The sequence below is a fragment of the Cebus imitator genome, unplaced genomic scaffold (genome assembly GCF_001604975.1).
Source record: "Cebus imitator isolate Cc_AM_T3 unplaced genomic scaffold, Cebus_imitator-1.0 Scaffold199, whole genome shotgun sequence".
Lineage (NCBI taxonomy): Eukaryota > Metazoa > Chordata > Mammalia > Primates > Cebidae > Cebus > Cebus imitator.
Window position 1 is genome coordinate 4088784 of NW_016107514.1, and position 20847 is coordinate 4109630.

A 20847-nucleotide genomic window follows, 5' to 3' on the forward strand; every position below is an offset into this window, starting at 1 on the left:
GTTATATTGGGGTTCTTTCTTAAAAAAAAAATGGTTTAAAAGTCTTTACCTTAGGGGGGAAAAAAACCCATCCTTTGGTAATTATCTATCACAATTAAACTTAATTTTAAATGTGTTTTTAATTCAGAGATATTTGTATTTCAGTGGTATTTATTCTAGCATCCCTTAAAAAGACACAAAATTATTCTTACTTGCTCTCATTAAATTTCAATATAAGAGAAAGAAGTCCCAAAAAATAAAGTTCCGATTCTTTCATGACGGATTTTAAACGTAGTGAATCCCCAATGAATAATTAACAATGAATAACTGAACAAATAATTTATAGAGGCAGATTAGATACATAATGAGAGCCCTTTTATTCCAAGAGAAAAAGAGAAACTTGAGCTCCTTGAAAATAACATGACAGTATATCTGACACTTTCTACTTGAGATGTAGACTACATGCTAATTAAAGCCCATCCAAAACTTAAAGGTCTTTTTCATTTGTTTTAAGTCATCTTAGGTCTTTAAACTCCAGGTCCAGGAGTTTCATTTCCTCATGCAAACTCAAGAGGAGATTTTTGGTTTTTTCCATATGGTGAAATATAATTTGCTGTGTATTGTTAAAGTTGACAAAAACTCACCAATGTTTAGACAGATCAGTAAATTTTGTGCTTAAGCATGTCTATAACCAGGGAGATTCTAAGAAGAAAGAAAGGGTGTTAAGTAAGTAAAACAATAAACAGCTACCACACAGCCTTAGACTAACACCGAATATGTTTAAGGCACAACAGCAAACTTCTGTTTTTCCCACCATTCCAATAATCCCACAAAAGAGTTTTCTGAAGCAGTTGTATGCTCCCACTGAGGGGAATATCAAAATGGCATCAAGATGATTTTGACTTTGTTAAGGACACAAGATATGCACCCATACATAACAAATAACACTAAAGACATCATATTATGAGGTCCCATTTTGACTGTGATAAACATACAGTATGGCATGAAGAAAGTGGGGTCAAGATGGGGCTGCCAGGAGTATGGGGGCCAGGGATCTTCATGCCAAAGGAGGGACCCAAACTAAACCTTGAAGTATAAATGAGACTTAGATGCATACAAACTGGCTTTGAATAGAATCAAGAAGGCTACAGTGAAAGACAATACGAGATTTATTCAGGCAAGACACTGAAAGAAAATACTTCCTCTTTAACGTGTCACCTATTGAAATTCATTAGATTTGAAAACAGTAAGAGATTTTGGAAACTACTGACCAACGTAATAACATATCTTTATGTTTCCTGACATCAGAAAAAGGCCTTGAGAGAGAAATGGCTTCTAGATGGAATCAGCAGCGGAAAAGAACAGGAAGAGATGAAGAAGCAAAATCAACAAGACCAGCACCAGATCCAGATTCTAGAACAAAGTATCTTCAGGTATGGCCCTCACTGAGACACTCCACAACTACCTTTATTTTGACTTTGTCCCATGTTGTACATAGATATGCCATTCTGACTTTCAGAGGCACAATCGGATCTTCCACTTGAATTTCTTTTTTTTTTTTTAAGGCAGGCTTTCACACTGGCACCTAGGCTGGGGTGCAATGGTGCGATCTTAGCAAACTGCAACCTCCACTCCCAGGGCTCAAGCAATCCTCCAACCTCAGCCTCTTGAGTATCTAGGACTGCAGGTGCCCACCACCAATGCTCGGCTAATTTTTATATTTTTGTAGAGACAGGGTTTCACCATGTTGCCCAGGCTGGTCTAGAACTCCTGAGCTCAAAGTGATGCACCCGCCTTGGCCTCCCAATGTACTAGGATCACAGGTGTAAGCCACCGCGGCCAGCCTTCCATATGAATTTCTAAAAAAGACTACGGAATCACACCAGAAGGTCACAATAGAAATTTTACTGTAAATATCACCTGAGTATAGCAACACTAGATTTATTTTTTAAATGCATATTGATGACTTACACTTCTCTGAGACTGTTTCCTCCAGAATGGTAGGAATGCCTACCTTTTAGTGTTGTTGATCAGATTAAAAAATACATGTGCTAAACTACCAGCACCTACCTGGCACATGGTAGGTACACAAACAACAGTCCTTTACAGCCCCAGCCCCTATTCTCACCTTAGGACAGGTGACAAGTCTACAGGTGTGTTTATCCTGTCCTTCCATCATATCTCTCTCAGGCCCTCCTCAGTCACAACCGTGATATTTTGGAAAAGAAGATTCTCTAGGAATACTCTAGTCACAGTTTCCCTCTTCTGGTTCTTTGATGATTTGGTCACAGGTGTTCACCTCATTTCTCAACATCCTTTCCTGCTTATTATGTGAGATCAGTACAGTCAGGCGACTGCTGGCATAAGAAGCAATGCTTCAAAATTATCTTGGCTTAAAATAAGGTGATGGACATAAAAAATGGAAAGCTCAAATGTAAGATGGGATTACTAGGATTATCACATGCGAAAAAGCACAAAAGAAACAGATATGGGAAAGGCCAGAATCATTTTCTGACCTACACAGGAAAAACATTTAAAAGATGGAATTTCTTGTGTTATAAGCATGACAACAAATTAAAGTCTACACATCTTTGAATGTAGGCAACTTTCAAAACCTCATTCACTTTAATTTATTGCCTTTAGTGAGGACTATAGAAAAGATATGAAACACAGATCTTTTGGTGACATTTAGTATTTAGTAGCTGTGCTATGACCATATTTTGTCCATACTCACTGCACTATACAAACAGATCTGATTACGCTTAAAACTGACAACATGAAAAAAGGCTTCCTCTCTACAAATGATTTCCATTTTACTTGATTAATTGCATGCACTTGTATATTTAATAGCTAAAATCATTGACAGCTCATCCTTATCTAGATGTTTTTGAAATTAACAATTCTTAAAAGGTTATAGAATTGAAATGTTTGCATTTATAAACCCCTCGGTTGTTTACTCAAAGATATGAAGTGTTTCTAAATAGCAAATAATAAATCCTTTAAAAAATAACCCAATAAGTCAACTCTATAGCTTGAAAAACTCAATTCTTATCAAGGCATCCCTTAGCAAGACTTTCTCACCAAGAGTCCGGCTTAAGTGGGTGATTACTTTCTTCATTCCTTAACACAGAATGCTTATCTCTGAAAGAGTCCTAAATTTAATCCCTGCAAACCTTTCCCATTGCACAGACACCTACTTGCTTCCCCTCAAAACCTCCTGTCAGAGTCTTTCCACATACTGAACACCTACAGCTTTCTCTGCATCTGATGATAATTGAAGTGGCTACATATACACAAACTCCATTAACAGGCTTGAGCAGCATTTTGAGTAATCCGAGTATTAACCAGGACTCTACTGATTGCTTTTAAACCTTGCCTGAATGCTCTGAGAAGCACGTAAACTTCTAGTAGTATTGATAGTGGCTTCTAGTTAGAGCTTCTTCCTAACCAAAAATTAAAAAGGAAGAGGAGGAGGGAGAGGAAGAGGAAGAGAAAGAGATATTTAGTAAGCCATAGTATACACCAGGCACTTTGCATTTATTGTCCCATTTAATCTTCATAACCTGGTGAGGGTAGCTATTACTACTTTCACTTCTTTCAAAGAAGTTAAGGAATTCACACAACTAGGAAGTGGAAGATCAGGGACTGACCCATTTGACTACCCCACACTGCCTTTGAAATGATGGCACACAGCAACGTCTGTGGACTGAAAAGGTATTCTCTCTTATAGAAAATCTTTGAAATATGTTCTGTTCCTTTTCTCTCCTTTCTCCAAAAAGCTCCAACCACACTTAGGATCTCCTTCCATGTCCCCCACTCTCTTTGGTAAATTACCAATTACATATTTGTTCATTACCCAATTTCTCGCATCTCACTACAACTTTTAGATCTTCTTGATGTTATGAATCTGTGAATACTCCTTTGTGAACACCAAATGAGTCTAGTCCTTAAATAGAATAAAAGTAGTGATTTGCTTTTAAAGGAATTTATATAATTTACAAATCACTTACACTAAGTCATTTAAAACAGCAATCCTAAAAAGAAAGCGTCAACACCTCCATTTCACAAGTGAGGAAATAGGCGCAGAGAGATTAAGTGACTTAATTAAGGCCACAGAGTCAGTAAAGCGTAACTTAGATCTCAAAGCAAGCCAGATTTAGTGCTCTCCAGCTTAAAAACAAAGAGAGCTATAAATGCAAATGTTCTAAAAATAGCAAAATGCCTAACACAGACAAGTATCTCTAATAATCAGCAAACTGCTTTGTTTAAGGAGTGATCCTAAAAAGATGTATTTGAAAAAAATAAAGAATTCTGTTTTCTCGTGGCCTATAGAGGCATGTTTATCTGGTTAAAAATGTACAAGCAACAGAATGTTCCAAAACAACACATGAAGAGAAAAAATATCTATGCCTTATCGGCATTAAGCAGCCTCCCCTACTGCCCAGCATTATAAAAATCACGTTGCCAAAGCAGCTTTACCTGATAAGGGAACATTTTCTTCTCAGATGGTTGTAAAGCTGCTGAAAGAAAATCAGGTGCATGTTTTTAAATTCAATCTTTCTCCTAAACAAGTACCCACAGTGCTTGAGAAGCTCTTATTACCAGCTAAATCAGTAAAATTTCCTGTTAGCACTGAGTAGCAATTGAGCCAACTGATGAAGTTGAACTAGGCAGAGCCACTCACATTCCCTAAGCAGGCGAAGTAACCCAAACTCTGAATGTGATTTATCACTTGACTTACGTGCCTGCTCGAGGGTGACACTTGCCATTCTGCCAGGCCCCTCAGCTAGAGGATAAGATTTTAATGGGAACATCAAAATAGAAATGTTGCTATTACCTTGGAGTCCAGAGCAGGGCCAGACTTTGCCCATGAACCTCTTTCTTTTTACTCCCAAGGTGTTGTGAAAAGAACTGAAGCAGTGTTGCCTCTGGCATTCAAATCCCTGTTCTGCTGACATAGTACATAGGCTTGGTCACGTTCTTTTATTTCATTGAGCCTCAGTTTCCTTGCCTGTAACATGGGACAGTTACAGTCACTCCACAGGACTGCTGTGAATACAGAGTGCCTGACACATGGTAGGTGTACAAAAAATATTAAATACTAGTCCCTACTAAAAGGCTAAATTAAAAGAACAACACTGCATGGATCTTTATCCAGGTATTTTTATTTTTTGGCCAAGTTCTCTCATTTCTTTATGCTAGTAAAAACAATAGTTTTCTTGAAGTAAACAGAATATCCACTGACGAGGATTCTTTTCATTTGGAAATAATCGATTTTTCTTTATGGCTTAAAGGCTAGAATGCTACCATAGGGGTTAATTTTTATGAAACATGTGCTGTGGACCAGGCATTGTGCTAAACATTTCATATATGTTATTTCATTGAATTCTCACAACTACCCTATTAGGTGTGTAACATTTAATAGATGGGAAAAAATTGAGGTTTACAGTGGCTGTTAAGTTACACAAGTCTACAGCTAATGTAAAGAGCCAGGATTTTAGACCTAATTAAAAGTCCTAATCATAAAAATAAAACTGTGCCTCAGATCCTACAGAAATTCTTTACAAATGTTAAATTCTGTAAACTCTATACTTTTAAGGCATTTTTATATTTCCAATCTATGCTATAATTTCACTCTTATAGGTACCGCTTTATGTAGACATTTACCTGGGTATTTCACATATTAAAGACATTCAGAGGGTACCCTGACTCATGCATAACCTTTAAGTAAAGCCTATCTGCTTATTCATCCTGTCGTCTTCTCTTCCAAAGAGAGGCAACATTTCAGAAAATAAGTGGGTTTCCATGGTTTCTGTCTCTGAGTTACATTCTTAGCTTTGGAACAATATTTTGGAGTATTTTGCCTGGTGCCCTGATTAATACCTTGGGAGGAAATGTTCCCAGGGGAAGGCTATTGAACATCTTCTGAGTCACTTTGCTTAAACAGAGTTTCAATTTGCCTCCCAAATAAGCCCTGCTCTTACTGCGACCACTGAACCATTCACTGCCTGATTGTAGACACAGGTGCACTGATTTTTCAGTCCAAATATCCACAAGCACAAATGTATAGCCTGGCTTGGAAATCTTGTCGTAACACTTTCCTTGCTCTCCTCTATCCGATAGCCGACACCTACAGCGACACCCCCCAAGGAGTCTCCTTAGGAGGTGTGCTCCCAGCAACTTATTCACATCCTGGGTTCTTCCTCCCTATCCAGCTGCCTTGCAGTTGTCTATGACCTCCCTTAGCCAAACTGCCCTGTACCAAGCTCCGGTCCAGACACTCTACTTCTTGAACTGTGTCCAAAGACCTCTGACTTTAATTGGAGCACAAGAGTGCCTGACAGAAATGTCATAAGCATGAAATGTAAAAGGTTAACTGCCGAGGAGAATAATGCAAATACGCTGCATTCCCTTTGGGAAGGATAAGCTACTTGTGATTAAATGTTCTCTAGTACGGATTTTTTTGTAAATACTCCAAAGTGCTTTTCTGACCTCCTGCCTTCTTTTAATGAACTTTCATTCATCCCCCAAATAGTCAGAAACCACCTTCCACATATGATACAAATGGGCAAAGGTATATGTGAAGCCTTGGATGTCTATGTGACTATCCAAGCCAAGAGAATAGCCAAGTAGACTGGCACAGCAGCCATGGCCACATCCCATATAACTTAAGGAAAATTCCTCCACAAAGGGAGCTGAAACCCAAGAAAATGTATTCTGCTCAATATCATGTAAAGCAATAATCTACTCCATTAACTCAAAAGAGAGCAGGCAAGATTCAATTCAAAAGGAAACCCAAAACATTGATGTAGAAACATAAAAGATAATTTTTTTTGTTACTGGTTATCATTTATCAAAGTTTAGCTCATTGTTATTTCCATCCAAGTTTAACCCCTACCTAATACTTTTAACTACCTGTGCAGGTCAATGTTACCTTTATGAAACTAATGTTTCATCAAACACAGGTGAGGTACGCTATGTGAAAAAATATCACATTCTACATGTTTCTGCCTTCCTACCCTAACCCATACCTAATACCACATAGCAGAGAGATAGACAAGCTGCTCTTTTATGACAACATAAGAAAAAGAAGAAAAACGAAGGGAAAAAAAACTCCACCATTTGATTCTTATTAAATTTGCTGTTGCCTGGAGACACGCAAGAAATTATTCTAAGGTAATTATATGAGTCAAAATCATTCCAAGCATGTTTTTCACTCTCCATATTTGACTAATTGGTTTACCAGATTTGTGATAGTTCATCTGTTGTTGTTTTTAATCTCTCAGATAGTCTGATTATTTTTAATTCAGGAGATTCAGTTTTAACTTAACAAAAAAAGCTAAGTAAACCAAACTTAAAAGGGAAAAAGTCTACCCACTCCAACCCACCAACACACACACAAGCCCCTAGTACAATGCCTAGCATATAGTAGGAATACCTGTGAATATATAGCTTAATAAATGAATGAGAAAAATAGATGAGGTATGGATGAATATTAGTACGTAAAAATGCTACCTTTCTAAGAGGACCAGCTGAAGAAGCCTAGATAATGACTTAAACATTTATGAACTAAAAAGGAAAGCCTTGAAATGCTTTTTAAAAAAAAAGAATAAACATCCAGCTACTTTGAGACAAGGACAAAGTTATATGGTAATAGCATCCTGGCTTTTGAAACAATTATTGATGGCATGTTTTACCATCTTACCATCGCTTTGTTTACTTTCTCCCCGTTTTCTCCACCTCTATGTGCCCTTTTATTTCCTTATTCCCACCTTCCAGCACTCATTCTTGCTCAAACCTGCCAATCTCATCTATATGTGAGTAGAAATAAGGAATAAATGGTTACTGGCCCCCACCATGATAGGCTGGAAAGTAGACTACAATTACCCCTGAGGGTCCTCCCTCCACTCCACTTCAATTTATTTAACAACAGCTACCCTTCATGGAGCATTATTCTGAGAATGACAATTCTCTGAGGGAAGTCTAATTAGCCTCATTTTGTGCATAAGAACACTAAAGCACAGAAAGCTATAAATCTGGTAGCAGTCATGCCAGGAGTCACACGTAGCTCTTCCTGACTCCAGACCCTTTCCACTAGACCTTACGCTGCTTATTCTTGATTCATTTGGTGAATATTATTGATAACTTGCCATATGTAAGTCTTTCAGTCTTATAGAGAAGATTTCAGAATGATAAGCTCCCAGAAAAAAAATTGTATTTGTGTTTTTCTCTCTTTAAATCCTTTAACTTTTCAAAATGCACTTACATTTATTATCTCACTCAAAATGGGATTCAGTGCCTTGAAATACAAATTTGACATCATTAGCAGAGTTGTCATAGACCTTTGGCTGTGCTGACATGAGTAAAGATAGAACAAAGTAGTAACTGAACAATCCGGAAAGTGGGAGGTGAATTAGTTCAGTGATCTGTTCTCCAAACCTTGGTCACAAAGGAAGAATGTTCAAGAGCAGCAACTCGTAATAGAGAAAGGATCGGTGCTGCCTGCCACAGGGCCTAGTCTTCTCCATTCTGCAGGAGAGTTTCCTGTAACTAATTTTACCAGCTCAAAACACTTCCACACCCACCACCTTGCAATGCATCTTTTGTCTGCCATAAGGTCACTTCATCCATTTAGACCACCCAAGGTTATCCGATTCTTGCTGGCTACTCTATGTTTCATTAGGATTGAAATTTATATTTGTTGATCTTCAAACAATATAGCCCTGTTCTTGGTAATCAAATATAAACAATTAACATCAAGAAGCAAAGCAAAAGTGAAGTAGATAAAAAGTAGAAAATATAGTGGCTGCTCTATAATATTGTCAGGGATAAATGTTAAGGGTTTCCAAGGCACAAAGCCAGGAATTATTTCTGAAAGGACAGAGTCACTAGCTGTCTACATCATTAAATATTTTTTGCCATTTCTTTACAGTATATAGTTACAAGCAGTTTATTCATAGAAATGTTTTTCTGTACAATTTTTTTTAGAAAAAAAAAAAAAAAGGCTTACCAGAATCATGGATAAATAGATCTTCATTTAACTTGCCGTGTCCTGGCCACCATAGTAGTTGATGGTCACTTGGGAACCTTATGACACGTGGGTGCAAGTCAAATTGTCACAATTATTTCACTCCTATTAAATGTGTGTCATGTACAAGGTTCTCTACAATCCCTTACTAAAAAAACACACACACCTAGTTTCTGTCTTGCCAGAGTACTTGAGAAGCCCATGACTAATCCTTCATATCACATCAACCTTGAGAGCACTGTATATGTTTATTTGCACTCATATGGAAGTTACATTTGTATAATAACTTGTGCATGACAGTGGCTGATACTCTGAAAACCAGTTTGGTTTCTTATTTTTCATGGCAAATGAAACCCTCAATTTGCAAAATATCGTTCTGATTAAGAGGGTTTGCTTCCCTGCTATATCACTCTCTTCTAATGTTACATGCCTACATGGCAGTTTCAAATCAGGATACTATCATCTGCCCATAAGATAATTATTAATATTTTCAGAGTTATAGTAAGAGATGAGATTCACCCATGCAAAAGCTATTCACATGTAATTGATTATTCAGCTTTCTAAACACCTGCTCTGTTCCCAACCATCAGAGCAAACCGACGCTTGCTTCAATGTCATTGTTGCCTTGGCTCTCTGCTTCTTGTTATCTTAAAGTTGCTGCATTGTATTGTTTGTCCTATTCTTAAATGCTCCAGATTAGAGGCAACAGATCTGGCTTGCAGCAAACTTAGTGTTTGCTGTATGCCAGTGCCCTTTAATTCTCTGGCATGCTTACCAGTAGCATGTGATTGTTTGCACCAGCAGGCTAGATCTTCCTTATTACACATGCACTTTGACAATGGCTGGTTCTAAGGCAGTTCTTGTTCTTCTTCTTTTCTTTTTTTAAGGACACCAGCCATATTGGATAGTTTTTGTTCTTACCTACTGTCGGTGCACTGAATTATTCTTTATCTTTTTTGATATGCACTTTTTAAAAATTTTTGTAGATATGGGGGTACAAGTGGTTTTGTTACATGGATATACTGCATAGTGGTGAAGTCTGGGCTTTTAGTGCAATCATCAGCCAAATAATGTTCATTGTACCCATTAGGTAATTTCTCATCCCTCATACACCTCCTACCCTCTCACCCTTCTGAGTCTCCAGTGACTATTATCCCACTGTATATGTCCATAAATACACATTACTTCGCACCAAGTTATAGGTCAGAACACGTGGTATTTGTCTGTTTCTGAGTTATTTCACTGAAGATAATGATTTTATTTCAGCTTAGTGAAGAAAATATGCGTGACATGTAATAGTTCCTTAATAAAGGTTTGTTATACACTTGATGAAATGTATTAAACCCCAACTTTAAAAAGTAAAACAAAAAGCTCACCTTCTAATAGATTACATTACCCTCAATTTTATTAAGAAAGTGTAATTTGCCATTACCTTTGGCCAAATTATCTATAAAGATGAAATATCTTTAACCTCTGACCCATAGTAATAATTTATCTGCCTATTACGTACGACTAACACACTGCAGTCAAGATAACTTGACTAAAGTCAACTGTATATACTCAATAGCAGCCAGTGAATTTCCAGAGAGATTATTTTAGATGAGCTATGATTTTAAAAAATAAAAAGACCTTTCATTTTTCACTGCTAACCTTAACCATTCAATATTAGCCAGCTGTCAACCCAAATCATACTAGATTTGATACTTTTTTTAGAAATATACAAATCCTTTCACCACTGGAGCCAAAGACTGATTAATTTTTCTGTTTTTACTAGTTAACTATCTGAAATGCAAGATGCAAATGAGTAATTGTGCAAATCAATGAAAAAAATTATGAAAAATCACTTAAAATCTGTCACACTACAATTCATTCCCCATAAGTTTACACAATGGTCAGCATACTGGTTTTGTCACTTTAAAAGAGTCCTCAAGAGCAGTGGCTTAATGAGATAGAAAGGTCCATTTCTCTCACATACATCAAATTAACTGGTAGACATTTTTTTTGAAACGGAATCTCGCACTGCTACCCAGGCTGTAGTGCAGTGGTGCAACCTCAGTTCACTGCAGTCTCTGCCTCCTGGATTCAAGTAATTCTCCTGACTCAGCCTCTCGAGTAGCTGGGACTACAGGTGTGTACCACCACGCCCAGCTGATTTTTTTGTATTTTTAGTAGAGATGGGGTTTCACCATGTTTGCCAGGATGGTCTCGATCTCCTGACCTCGTGATCCACCCATCTCAGCCTCCCAAAGTTCTGGGATTACAGGCATGAGCCATTGTGCCCAGCCTAGAGGCCCTATTTCTTTCTGTCTTGTTGCTTTGCTACCTCCTAAGGGATGCCCTTGTCTATATGGTCAAAGCCAGCTCACCACCTCATCTGCATTCCACTTCAGGAAGGGAAGATAAATGGAGGACAAGCAGCTCTATTTTAATGGCGTGACATGACAGTTGCAGACGTCAATTCTGCTAATACCCTGTTGGCCAGAATTTACTCACATGGTACCATCTGAATGCCAAGGACACTGGGACATGTAGTCCACAGCAAGGTAGCCAAGAAATCATATAAAACTGAGAGAGTTCTATCACTAAAGAGAAGAAAAGGAGAATGGATTGGGGGTGGCGTGTAAAGAGAGAAAACAGCAGGTTGTCAAAAAAGACTAGTATGTTCTTTCTGCCCATGTTTACTAAATACACATCATCCCCGTACATATTATTATAACTCTTCTGGTCATGCTGGATCACTGTTGAGATTTTCTGTTTAGAATAGTATTTTCAAGGACAGGTGTGTCCCTGAAGCTATATTAGTACCGTGCTTGCTAAAGTTGCAGATCTAACACCGGAATGGATCTGGTAGATTTTTGTCTTCCAATGGGGTTGTCACAGACGGTCCTCCTCTCCCAAGCAAGCTAAGAAAGAGAAAAGGGTAACTCATTTTTATTCTTTTTCTGAGACAGACTCTCACTCTGTTGCCCAGGCTGGAGTACAGCGGCATGAACTCATTGCAACCTCTGCTCACCGCAATCTCCACCTCCCAGGTTCAAATGATTCCCCTGCCTCAGCCTCCCAAGTAGCTGGGATTATAGGTGTACACCACCATGCCTAGCTAATTTTTGTATTTTTAGAAGAGATGGGTTTCACCATGTTGGCCAGGCTGATCTCAAACTCCTGACTTCAAATTAGCCACTCACCTCAGCCTCCCAAAGCGCTAGGATTACAGGTGTGAGCCACCGCACCTGGCCCAGTAACTCATCTTTATTAAGGAATTCCTCTACCTCAAGCCCTGTTGTAGGATTTTATGAACAAGTAGCTCAATTATCTCCTTAAGACAACCTTTGGTGAATACTGTTATTATTCCCTAAATGAGAAAACAAGCTTGGAGGGGTTAAATGATTAAGCCAAGTGCATTAGCTTTGAGATGGGTTTATTTTCTGTTTCCACGGGTAAAACTGGAGGAAAAAGTATTTTCATCTCCTGAGAAAGTGGGCCTTCACACAAAAACTCACAAAATATAGGTAAAGCAACAACTGTTTTCTGTTCTCCCAAGATTTAGTGGGGAAGAAAGGGAAGAGCATCTCTGGTCCAAGGGAAGAATCAAGTTAGAACTGCTCACCACTGTAGGCAGAATTCAATACTTATCGGAGGCAAAGACATTCTGAGAGCCTGTGAGTTCTGAAAGAAACTGGATCCAGCTGGGCACGGTGGCTCACACCTGCAATCCCAGCTTTTTGGGAGGCCAAGGCAAGGTGGGAGGATCACTTGAGCCCAGGAGTTAAAGACAAGCCTGGGCAACACAGGGATACCTCATCTCTTAAAAATATATATATACATACATATGTATATTTCTCTTTATCTAGCTTGGGGAATGTCAGCAGCGAGGGATTGGTCCTAGCACTTCTATCAACTGGCCTCAGAGGTACATCAGTAGTGTCATAACACCTGCTGACTCAGTCTATCCCAGAGAAATAGCCATTGGACCCTCTCTTTAGGTGTAGTCCTGGCTTTTAATAGAAGAGTTTGGGCTATTGAAACCAAGTAATTCATCAGTCCCTTCAACGTATATAGCTAAGAGCCAGTCATAAACTTAAATTCATACCTAGCACTGGTGGTTACATTGAAACTGCAGTAAAATAATCAAATTGCATTAGCCAGCTTTATATTTAAGACCTACTGCTTCAATTACTTTGAACAACGCTGTCTTGTGTGCAAAGAAAAGACTTTCTTTTCTGACCTCAAGTCTTGCTGTAAAGTAGCATTAGCTTAGGAAAGCCCAGATTCTTTGAAGGAGACTGTTCTAAGAACTCCTACCAAGAACCAAAGTCAAGCAGCCAAAAAAAAAAGATAAAGCCCAGATTTTAATCCTTGTTAGATGGACTAACTCACTGAGCAGAAAAATCCCCAATACAGCAAAATAACCCTAAGGAAGATTAGGATAGAAGTATTACCCTTATATGTAATGGGTCAACACTTACACACTGCTGGGCCCCAGCTATCATTTCTCTCTTCACTTCCTTTATTATCATAGGAGGTAAAAAAATCCCTTTATACTGCTGAGCAAAATGAATGTTGTGTCTAAGTTCTTAAGAATCAATATTTTTAAGTTTTCTTTCTACAGTGGCTAATTGGAGAGGATTTAAGAGTTCAGACTCTGTAAGTAAAGACCTGATTCCAAATTCCATCCTGCCGCAGGCAGCCTGTGAGCCTCCAAGCCGGTTGCCTTTCTAGGCACCCAGCTTGCTCATCTGTCAATTGGAACTAACAGCAGGGCTCACGGGGGTTGCTGGAAGGATGAAATAGGCCACTGCCTGGTGCAATGTAAATATGCAATACATGTTAAATGTTATAAATGCTAACACATGAAGTACCAAAAGGTAGGATGACGACATTTGAATTTTGGTTTGTGTGGTTTTTTTTCCTCATGAGTTTCAGTCTGTTTGGCCCCTAATGGCAAACTCTATCAGATTGTGAGTCCTTGTTAACTCCACCAAAAGCTGAGAGAGATAAATGGACCCTTAGCAGCAGAAAAATTGCCTTCTGAAATAACCTCTTCCTGATGCATCCAGCATTTATGTGCTGTCCTTTTTTCCAAGACAAAAAATTGCATGTTGGAATTGGATTGGAGACATTATCTAGTGATGATTAAGGGAGGTTATTACTACAACAGTTCATGAAATGAACTGTACCTGCTTTTACCGAGGGAGCTCTTGAAAATAACCCTCTTTTTCCCCAGCAAATAGGCAAGGAGAAGAAAGATTCCAATAATGGATAGCATTACAAATCCTTTTTCATGTACTCTGCTTATCTAAATTGGCACGTGATACCTGCCCACCATCTCTCAGAAATTGTGAGAGGTACTGATTCATCCGTCAAGCCCCACCTAACAGCCTGGGAGGCACCAAGAAGGGTAATTCTCTTTCTCTGCTGCCTGTTCCTCGTCAAACTGAATCAGCATTTCAAGGAGCTCAATTCCCATTCTGAAAGGTAATACCTTCTGAAGACGGGGATGGCAGCACTTATGGAAATTCTAACCCATCAACTGAAAGATAGGCATGTGAAGCTTAGAGAGTTAGCCCATGGTAACCTCCCCAAAAGCTTTCCATTTGAAAAAATTGTAATTGTACATATATATGTATATACACCCACACATAAACACACATATATGTGCATATGTATATACATGCATACATGTATGTGTGCGTGCGTGTATGTGTGTGTGTGTATGTGTATGTGTGTATATATATATATATATATTTCCCCAATACTTCATTTATACTTACCATATTTTTTCTCTTCTCCAAAACTACCTTTGGAAAGAGATTAGGAATGAGTCCCTAATTTAAGTCTTGCATTGTTTAAGCTTTAAATCAGGGCTGAATATTCTCTTAACTATGAATGGTCATTGAACAATGAAAAGAATAGATACACAAACGTGTATGTATATTGGAATGGGAAGAAATAATGAGAAAATTTAAAATATCAAAGAAATGAATAAAAACAAATTCCTTTTACAGTACATATCAAGAACTTATACTATACCAGGCTTTTTTTTTTTTTTTGAGATGGAGTCTCACTCTGTTGCCCAGGCTGGAGTGCAATAGTGCAATCTCAATTCACTGCAACCTCTGCCTCCCAGGTTAAATCGATTCTCCTGCCTCAGCCTCCTGAGTAGCTGGGATTGCAGGCTTGTGCCACTATGCCCAGCTAATTTTTGTATTTTTGGTAGAAATGGGATTTTACCATATTGGTCAGGCTAGTCTCGAACTCTTGGTCTTGTGATCCGCTCACCTTGGCCTCCCAAAGTGCTGGGATTACAGGGATAAGCCATTGTGCTCAGACACCAGGTATTATTTTCGGTACCCAGGGTTCCTCAATCCCAGCACTATCGACACTTTGGACTAAATAATTATTTGCTGTGAGGAAACTGTTCTGGGCATGACAAGACATTTAGCACCATCCTGGCCTCTACCCACTAGCTTTCAGCAACACCCCCCTCCTCCCCCTGCCAAGTGATGAGAAGCAAAAATGTCTCCAGACTTTGCCAAATATCCCCAAGGAGCAAAATCGCTTCTGGTTACGAACCACTGTGCTAGATATACAAAAATTGCCCTGCCTAGTAGTTGCAATTTCTGTTTTATGCTCCTTAAGGACAGTCAGTGCTCAAAAATTCAGTGTATTATCTGGTGCAGGGGTTGTCAAACCTCCTCTTCTCTATTGCTAGGCTGCCACTGACTTCTGACCAAATGGAGGGGGTTGGAGGGTTTGGGCAGCATCCAATTCCTTACTCTCAGTTATACTTTCTAAGCCCCTCATCATTTCCATTGGCATTCCGATCCTTCAGAAAGCTTTTCTAGAGCAGCAAATCTCTAACATTCATCTGATATTTATATTGTCCGTAAATATTAGAAGTATCAAATCAACACACAAAAATAAGAAATCAAGTTTTGCACTGAGGTGGAAATTTTAAGAAATGTTCTACATCAGTAGGCATCTCCTGTCAGAGGTTTGTGATTCTAAGTAAATAGTACCAAGATGCTTCCTAGTTATCCTTTTTAACTCAGAGTTGGCTGTGACTAAGTGATAAAGAACAGGAGGGAGGTGTTTATTCATGTTTAGTTTTCACAAACATGTCATGATGTATTGTGAGACCACAGCCGCTTATTAATGCAACTTTCACCCACTGACTTGAAAACCTTCAAAAAAACATTCATTAGCAGATATGCTGATGAGGTTTGCAGGCTTTCAACCTCACATTTTTACCATATTAGTCTAAAGATATTCTCAAGACAAATCATGAGGCATTACATTACCCAAGGCTTTATCTTCAGAGAGAAACAACAACAAACACCAGTGTGTTTCAAAATTCCCTAAAATGTCAATGGCCAACCAGACCAAGAGCTTTGTCTCTGTGCCCCAGGAAAAGAAAAGGACAGAGACAGGAAGAAACTAGCTGAAGTCACTGGGTGTAGTAGCTCATGCCTGTAATCCCAGCACTTTGGAGAGTGGAAGCAGGTGGATCACTTGAGGTGAAGAGTTTGAGACCAGCCTGGCCAACGTGGTGAAACCCATCTCTCTACTAAAAATACAAAAATTAGCCAAGTGTGGTGGTACAATACTGTAGTCCCAGCTACTCAGGAGGCTGAGTGAGGAGAATTGTTTGAACCCAGGAGGCAGAGGTTGTAGTGAGCTGAGATTGCACCCTGGCACTCCATCCTGGGTGACAGAGAGAGAACTCCATCTCCAAAAAAAGAAAGAAAGAAAGAAAAGAAAGCCCTATGAAGTTGTTAACATTGGCCAGACCTCTAAATGTTTCATTGCCCCAGATTCAGTCCTTGGAATTCTTATCTCCCTCACTTTCTAGGAAAGTTATAAATACCAACTCCCAAATGTATAAATACCAACTCCCAAACGTATATCTTTAAACCCAGATTTCTCTGAGCTCCAGTCTTGTACATCCAATCCATATCACACGTGATTGTCTCAAATTTAACACATCCCCCACAAATCCCCTTTGTTCTGTCTCCCAGATTTCTGTTCAGCCAATTGTATTTGCATGTTTCCAATGATTCAGGTCACAAACATTGGAATCACCTTGACATCTCCCTTTCTCTTATCCCCTGCATGTAATCATCAACAAATTCTGGCAGCTCTTTCTCTCAAATATTTCCATAATCCAACCACTTCTCACCCTTCTACTGGCAACCAACATCTGGACTATGCCATCTTCATCTACATTTTTAGGACAACTGACCTCCATATTTGCCCCATCCGGTCTAGTCTTCACACAGCAGCCAGTGTAACTGTTTACATTTCAAGTCATACCATGTTTTGTCTCTTCAAAATTCCCATGGCTTCCCAAAAGGCGTTCATGTGCAAGGCCCTGTATATCTGGCCATCTGCCTCCTCTCTGACTTCATTTCACCTTTCTACTCCATCAGCTCTTCCCCCAAGCTTTGTAGTTACTCTTCCATCTCTCTGGAGCACACTCCCCTTGAAACCCTCATGTCTCCTGCTCTCACTTCCTTCCTGTCTCTGCTCAAATGACACTTTATCAGAGAGAATTTTCCTCACCACACTGTGTGAAGTAGTGCCCCCTTCCCCATCTTTCTCTATACTCTTATCCTGCTGTTTATAGCCCCATCCTGCTTTTTCATCAGAAATGTTTTTTCTTCATAAATGTGTGTGCATGTATCTATATATATAGATATACACATATATGTGTGTGTGTCTGCAATATATACATATTCTATTACACATTTATTAATGCAGGGGTTGGCAAACTATGGCCCAGGACCAAATCTAGCCCTGGCCTGATTTTGTACAGACATAGCTAAAAAATGTTTTTATATTATTAAAAGGCTACAAAAGAAAAATGGGAAAAAAGATGAATATGCAACAGAAAGCATATGTGGACCGCAAACCCTAAAATATTTAGTATCTGGCTCCTTATAGAAAAAGGTTGCCAGCTCCTGTATTGTCTCCCACTAGAATGTAAACTCCTTGAATGCAGGGACTTTGTTTTGGTCACTGTAAGATCCCCAGCATATAGCAGAGTGCCTGGTTCAAAGTAGATGCTAAGTAAATATTTTTAAAAGAATGAATCAATAAAGACAACAAGTATTTTTTTTTTTTGAGACTAGATCTCACTCTGTTGCCCAGGCTGGAGTGCAATGGTGTGATCATGGCTCACTGCAAGCTCAACTGCTCAGGCTCAAACAATCCTCCCAACTCAGACTCCCAAGTAGCTGGGACCACAGGTGCAGGACCAGCTAATGTTTTTGTTATTTGTAGAGACTGAGGTCTCACTATGTTGCTCAGGTTCATCTCTAACTCCTGGGCTCAAGCAATCTTCCTGCGTCAGCTTCCTAAAGTGCTGGGATTATAGGCATAAGCCACCTTGCCCGGCCTAGCACTGAGTCTTATGAGGTCAGGTGACTTGTCCAAGGTCACACAGGAAACTGGTAGATGAGACAGGATTCAAACCCAGGTCCGCCAGATTCCACAGCTAGGTTCTGATGTCCAAGAGCTGCCTGCAGCAATGATTTGAACCTTCCTGTCTTCTACCAAAAGACTTCCCTTTGTAGACTGTCTCTAAGAGGCAAATTAGGTAAGGACCCTGTGGGAATGACACATAGTGTGTTGCAGAAAACCTTTAAAAATTATATCATAACAAACTTGCATCTGATATCAACTGTACTCAATGTGCTTTCAAATACATCATCTCTTAGTGTCACCAAATATCTGTACAGGGTAAAAAATGGGTTTCAGAGAGGTTAAAAGAATTGGCTTTTATAAGAAGTAAGTAGCAGAGACAGGACCGCACCTGGATTTATCACTTTCAGTGCGGAGCTTTCCCGTTTAACAAACTGGACCAACATATATCCCCACAGCTCTGCTGAAGGGTAAAGGTGCTGCCATGGATATGGAGGAATTTCAATAAAATGGCAGTCACAGTTCAGTAACTTCTAAAAAACCAGAGGTTACTCCATTTATTTCACTTAAAGGTCTGTGGTATGCAAGAAAACCTCAGTTATAAATGGCAAACTACCAATGGCCAGAGGAAGCAGCAAAGTAAGAACTTTGAAACTGAAGCAATGAGCAAAGAGCTAGCAAACTGACCATCTCTTGGGCTTTTATTGGCGTGACAACAGTGCAGCGTTTTTGAGCTGCCAGGCCCATGACCATCTTCAAGAAGGAAGCCAAGAAAACTGACAGTTCTCTTAGCTGACATGAATATCCACAGCTGTCATCTCCTGGACCAGCTGCTGAATCTAATCAGCCATCCTCTGAGGCAGCTGACTTTAGAGCCTTAGTGTATTTGGCTGAGAAACTATGTGTGTTACGTGACTGCCAAGGGCCAGCCTTCATGCGTGATTGCCGGTGGCTGTATGTTTTTATAGAGCAGAGGTCACAATGCTGCCCCCTGGAGTTTATTTGAATCTGACATGCAGCTGTATGCTGGCCAAGGTACCAGCTCAGAATGCTTGCAACCGTCCCATTTCAAATGTCTGTCTCTTTGTCGTTGTTAGTTACTTATACTGTGTCAGGCTATATGTGCCTGTTATTTCCCCCCAGAAAAAGTAGTCTCTAGAAACAGCAGCAGTTGAAGCTACTGTGCCTAGATTTGGTCCATTTCCACGTCTCTTTACCCTACTCACTATAATATGGCCCAACTCTTAGGAAACTGAAATTAAATCAAAGTGTCATTTTCAATGACAGAATATGCAAGAATTTTAAGTATTAAATGGCTATGATTATTAAGTCAGTTTAATAATGTTTTCTCCAAATAATTTATATGGTGACTTGGATATGAAAAACTGGTGAACTGCGTAATAACTACAAATATACCATTTCTTTCGGTACATCTTTAAACTTATGTCTCTGTATTTTAAAGTCTCTTTTATTTGGAAGTAACATTAGTAATTACAATGAAGAAAATGGAGCAAAGGTCAAGTGCTTTACCAAATATGTTCCTTTGTCAAAAAAAGAAAACTTAGAAATTGTTCAAAGTCGGGCGTTAGGTACCTTCCATGTATTAAGTATGATGTGTGGTGTGATGCTAAATGTGACATTATGTTCTTAGAAGGTGTCTGGCTAGTTACATGCATATTCCAAGGCAAGTTTATATATGGGGAAGATATATTTGAGAACTCTGCATTTGTGCTATGTTAAGCAAAAAAAAAAAAAAAGTGTATCTTTTTGTTGTCAGGCTTGAGAAAGAGATCCAAGATCTTGAAAAAGCTGAACTGCAAATCTCAACGAAGGAAGAGGCCATTTTAAAGAAACTAAAGTCAATTGAGCGGACCACAGAAGACATAATAAGAGTGAGCATTACCCAATTTTAAAACTGTAATTCTCTCTCAAAAATGAATCAACAAATACTATATAATTTTTTAAAGCATATCCACATTTAGATTCTGTTTTTTAAACTGTATTAATCATGGAGAATTCTTTTTTCTTATAGTCTGTGAAGGTGGAAAAGAAAGAAAGATCAGAAGGTATGTTTTTGAATAACTTACTTTATGTTTAAGTTTTTTGGTAATTTGAAATTTTTCCCATTGTTATAAATATATTCTAAATGTATTTTGAATTCATATTAATTTTACAGAGTCAATTGAGGACATCTATGCTAATATCCCTGACCTTCCAAAGTCCTACATACCTTCTAGGTTAAGGAAGGAAATAAATGAAGAAATAGAAGATGATGAACAAAATAGGAAAGGTATATGAGAAATCGGTGTCCAAGGGCATGTTCTTAGTTTCAGATTTTACAGTGTCAAATATTCACAACTTGCTATGACATATTATTCTTCCAGGTTAGGCAATGGTCCATTTTACAAAGTCCCCTA

The 20847-nt window shown here is 38.8% G+C and overlaps 1 protein-coding gene across 2 annotated transcripts in view; it reads left to right on the plus strand.

Annotated features, from left to right (window-relative positions):
- Nucleotides 1–20847, plus strand: part of PALMD (palmdelphin) — a 50565-nt gene that overhangs the window by 22460 nt on the left and 7258 nt on the right. For both annotated transcript variants that reach the window (XM_017547585.2, XM_017547586.2), the window contains exons 4-7: nt 1288–1412; nt 20208–20322; nt 20463–20496; nt 20607–20720. In XM_017547585.2, the coding sequence (XP_017403074.1) occupies nt 1288–1412; nt 20208–20322; nt 20463–20496; nt 20607–20720 (388 nt within the window). The remainder of the gene's footprint in view (nt 1–1287; nt 1413–20207; nt 20323–20462; nt 20497–20606; nt 20721–20847) is intronic.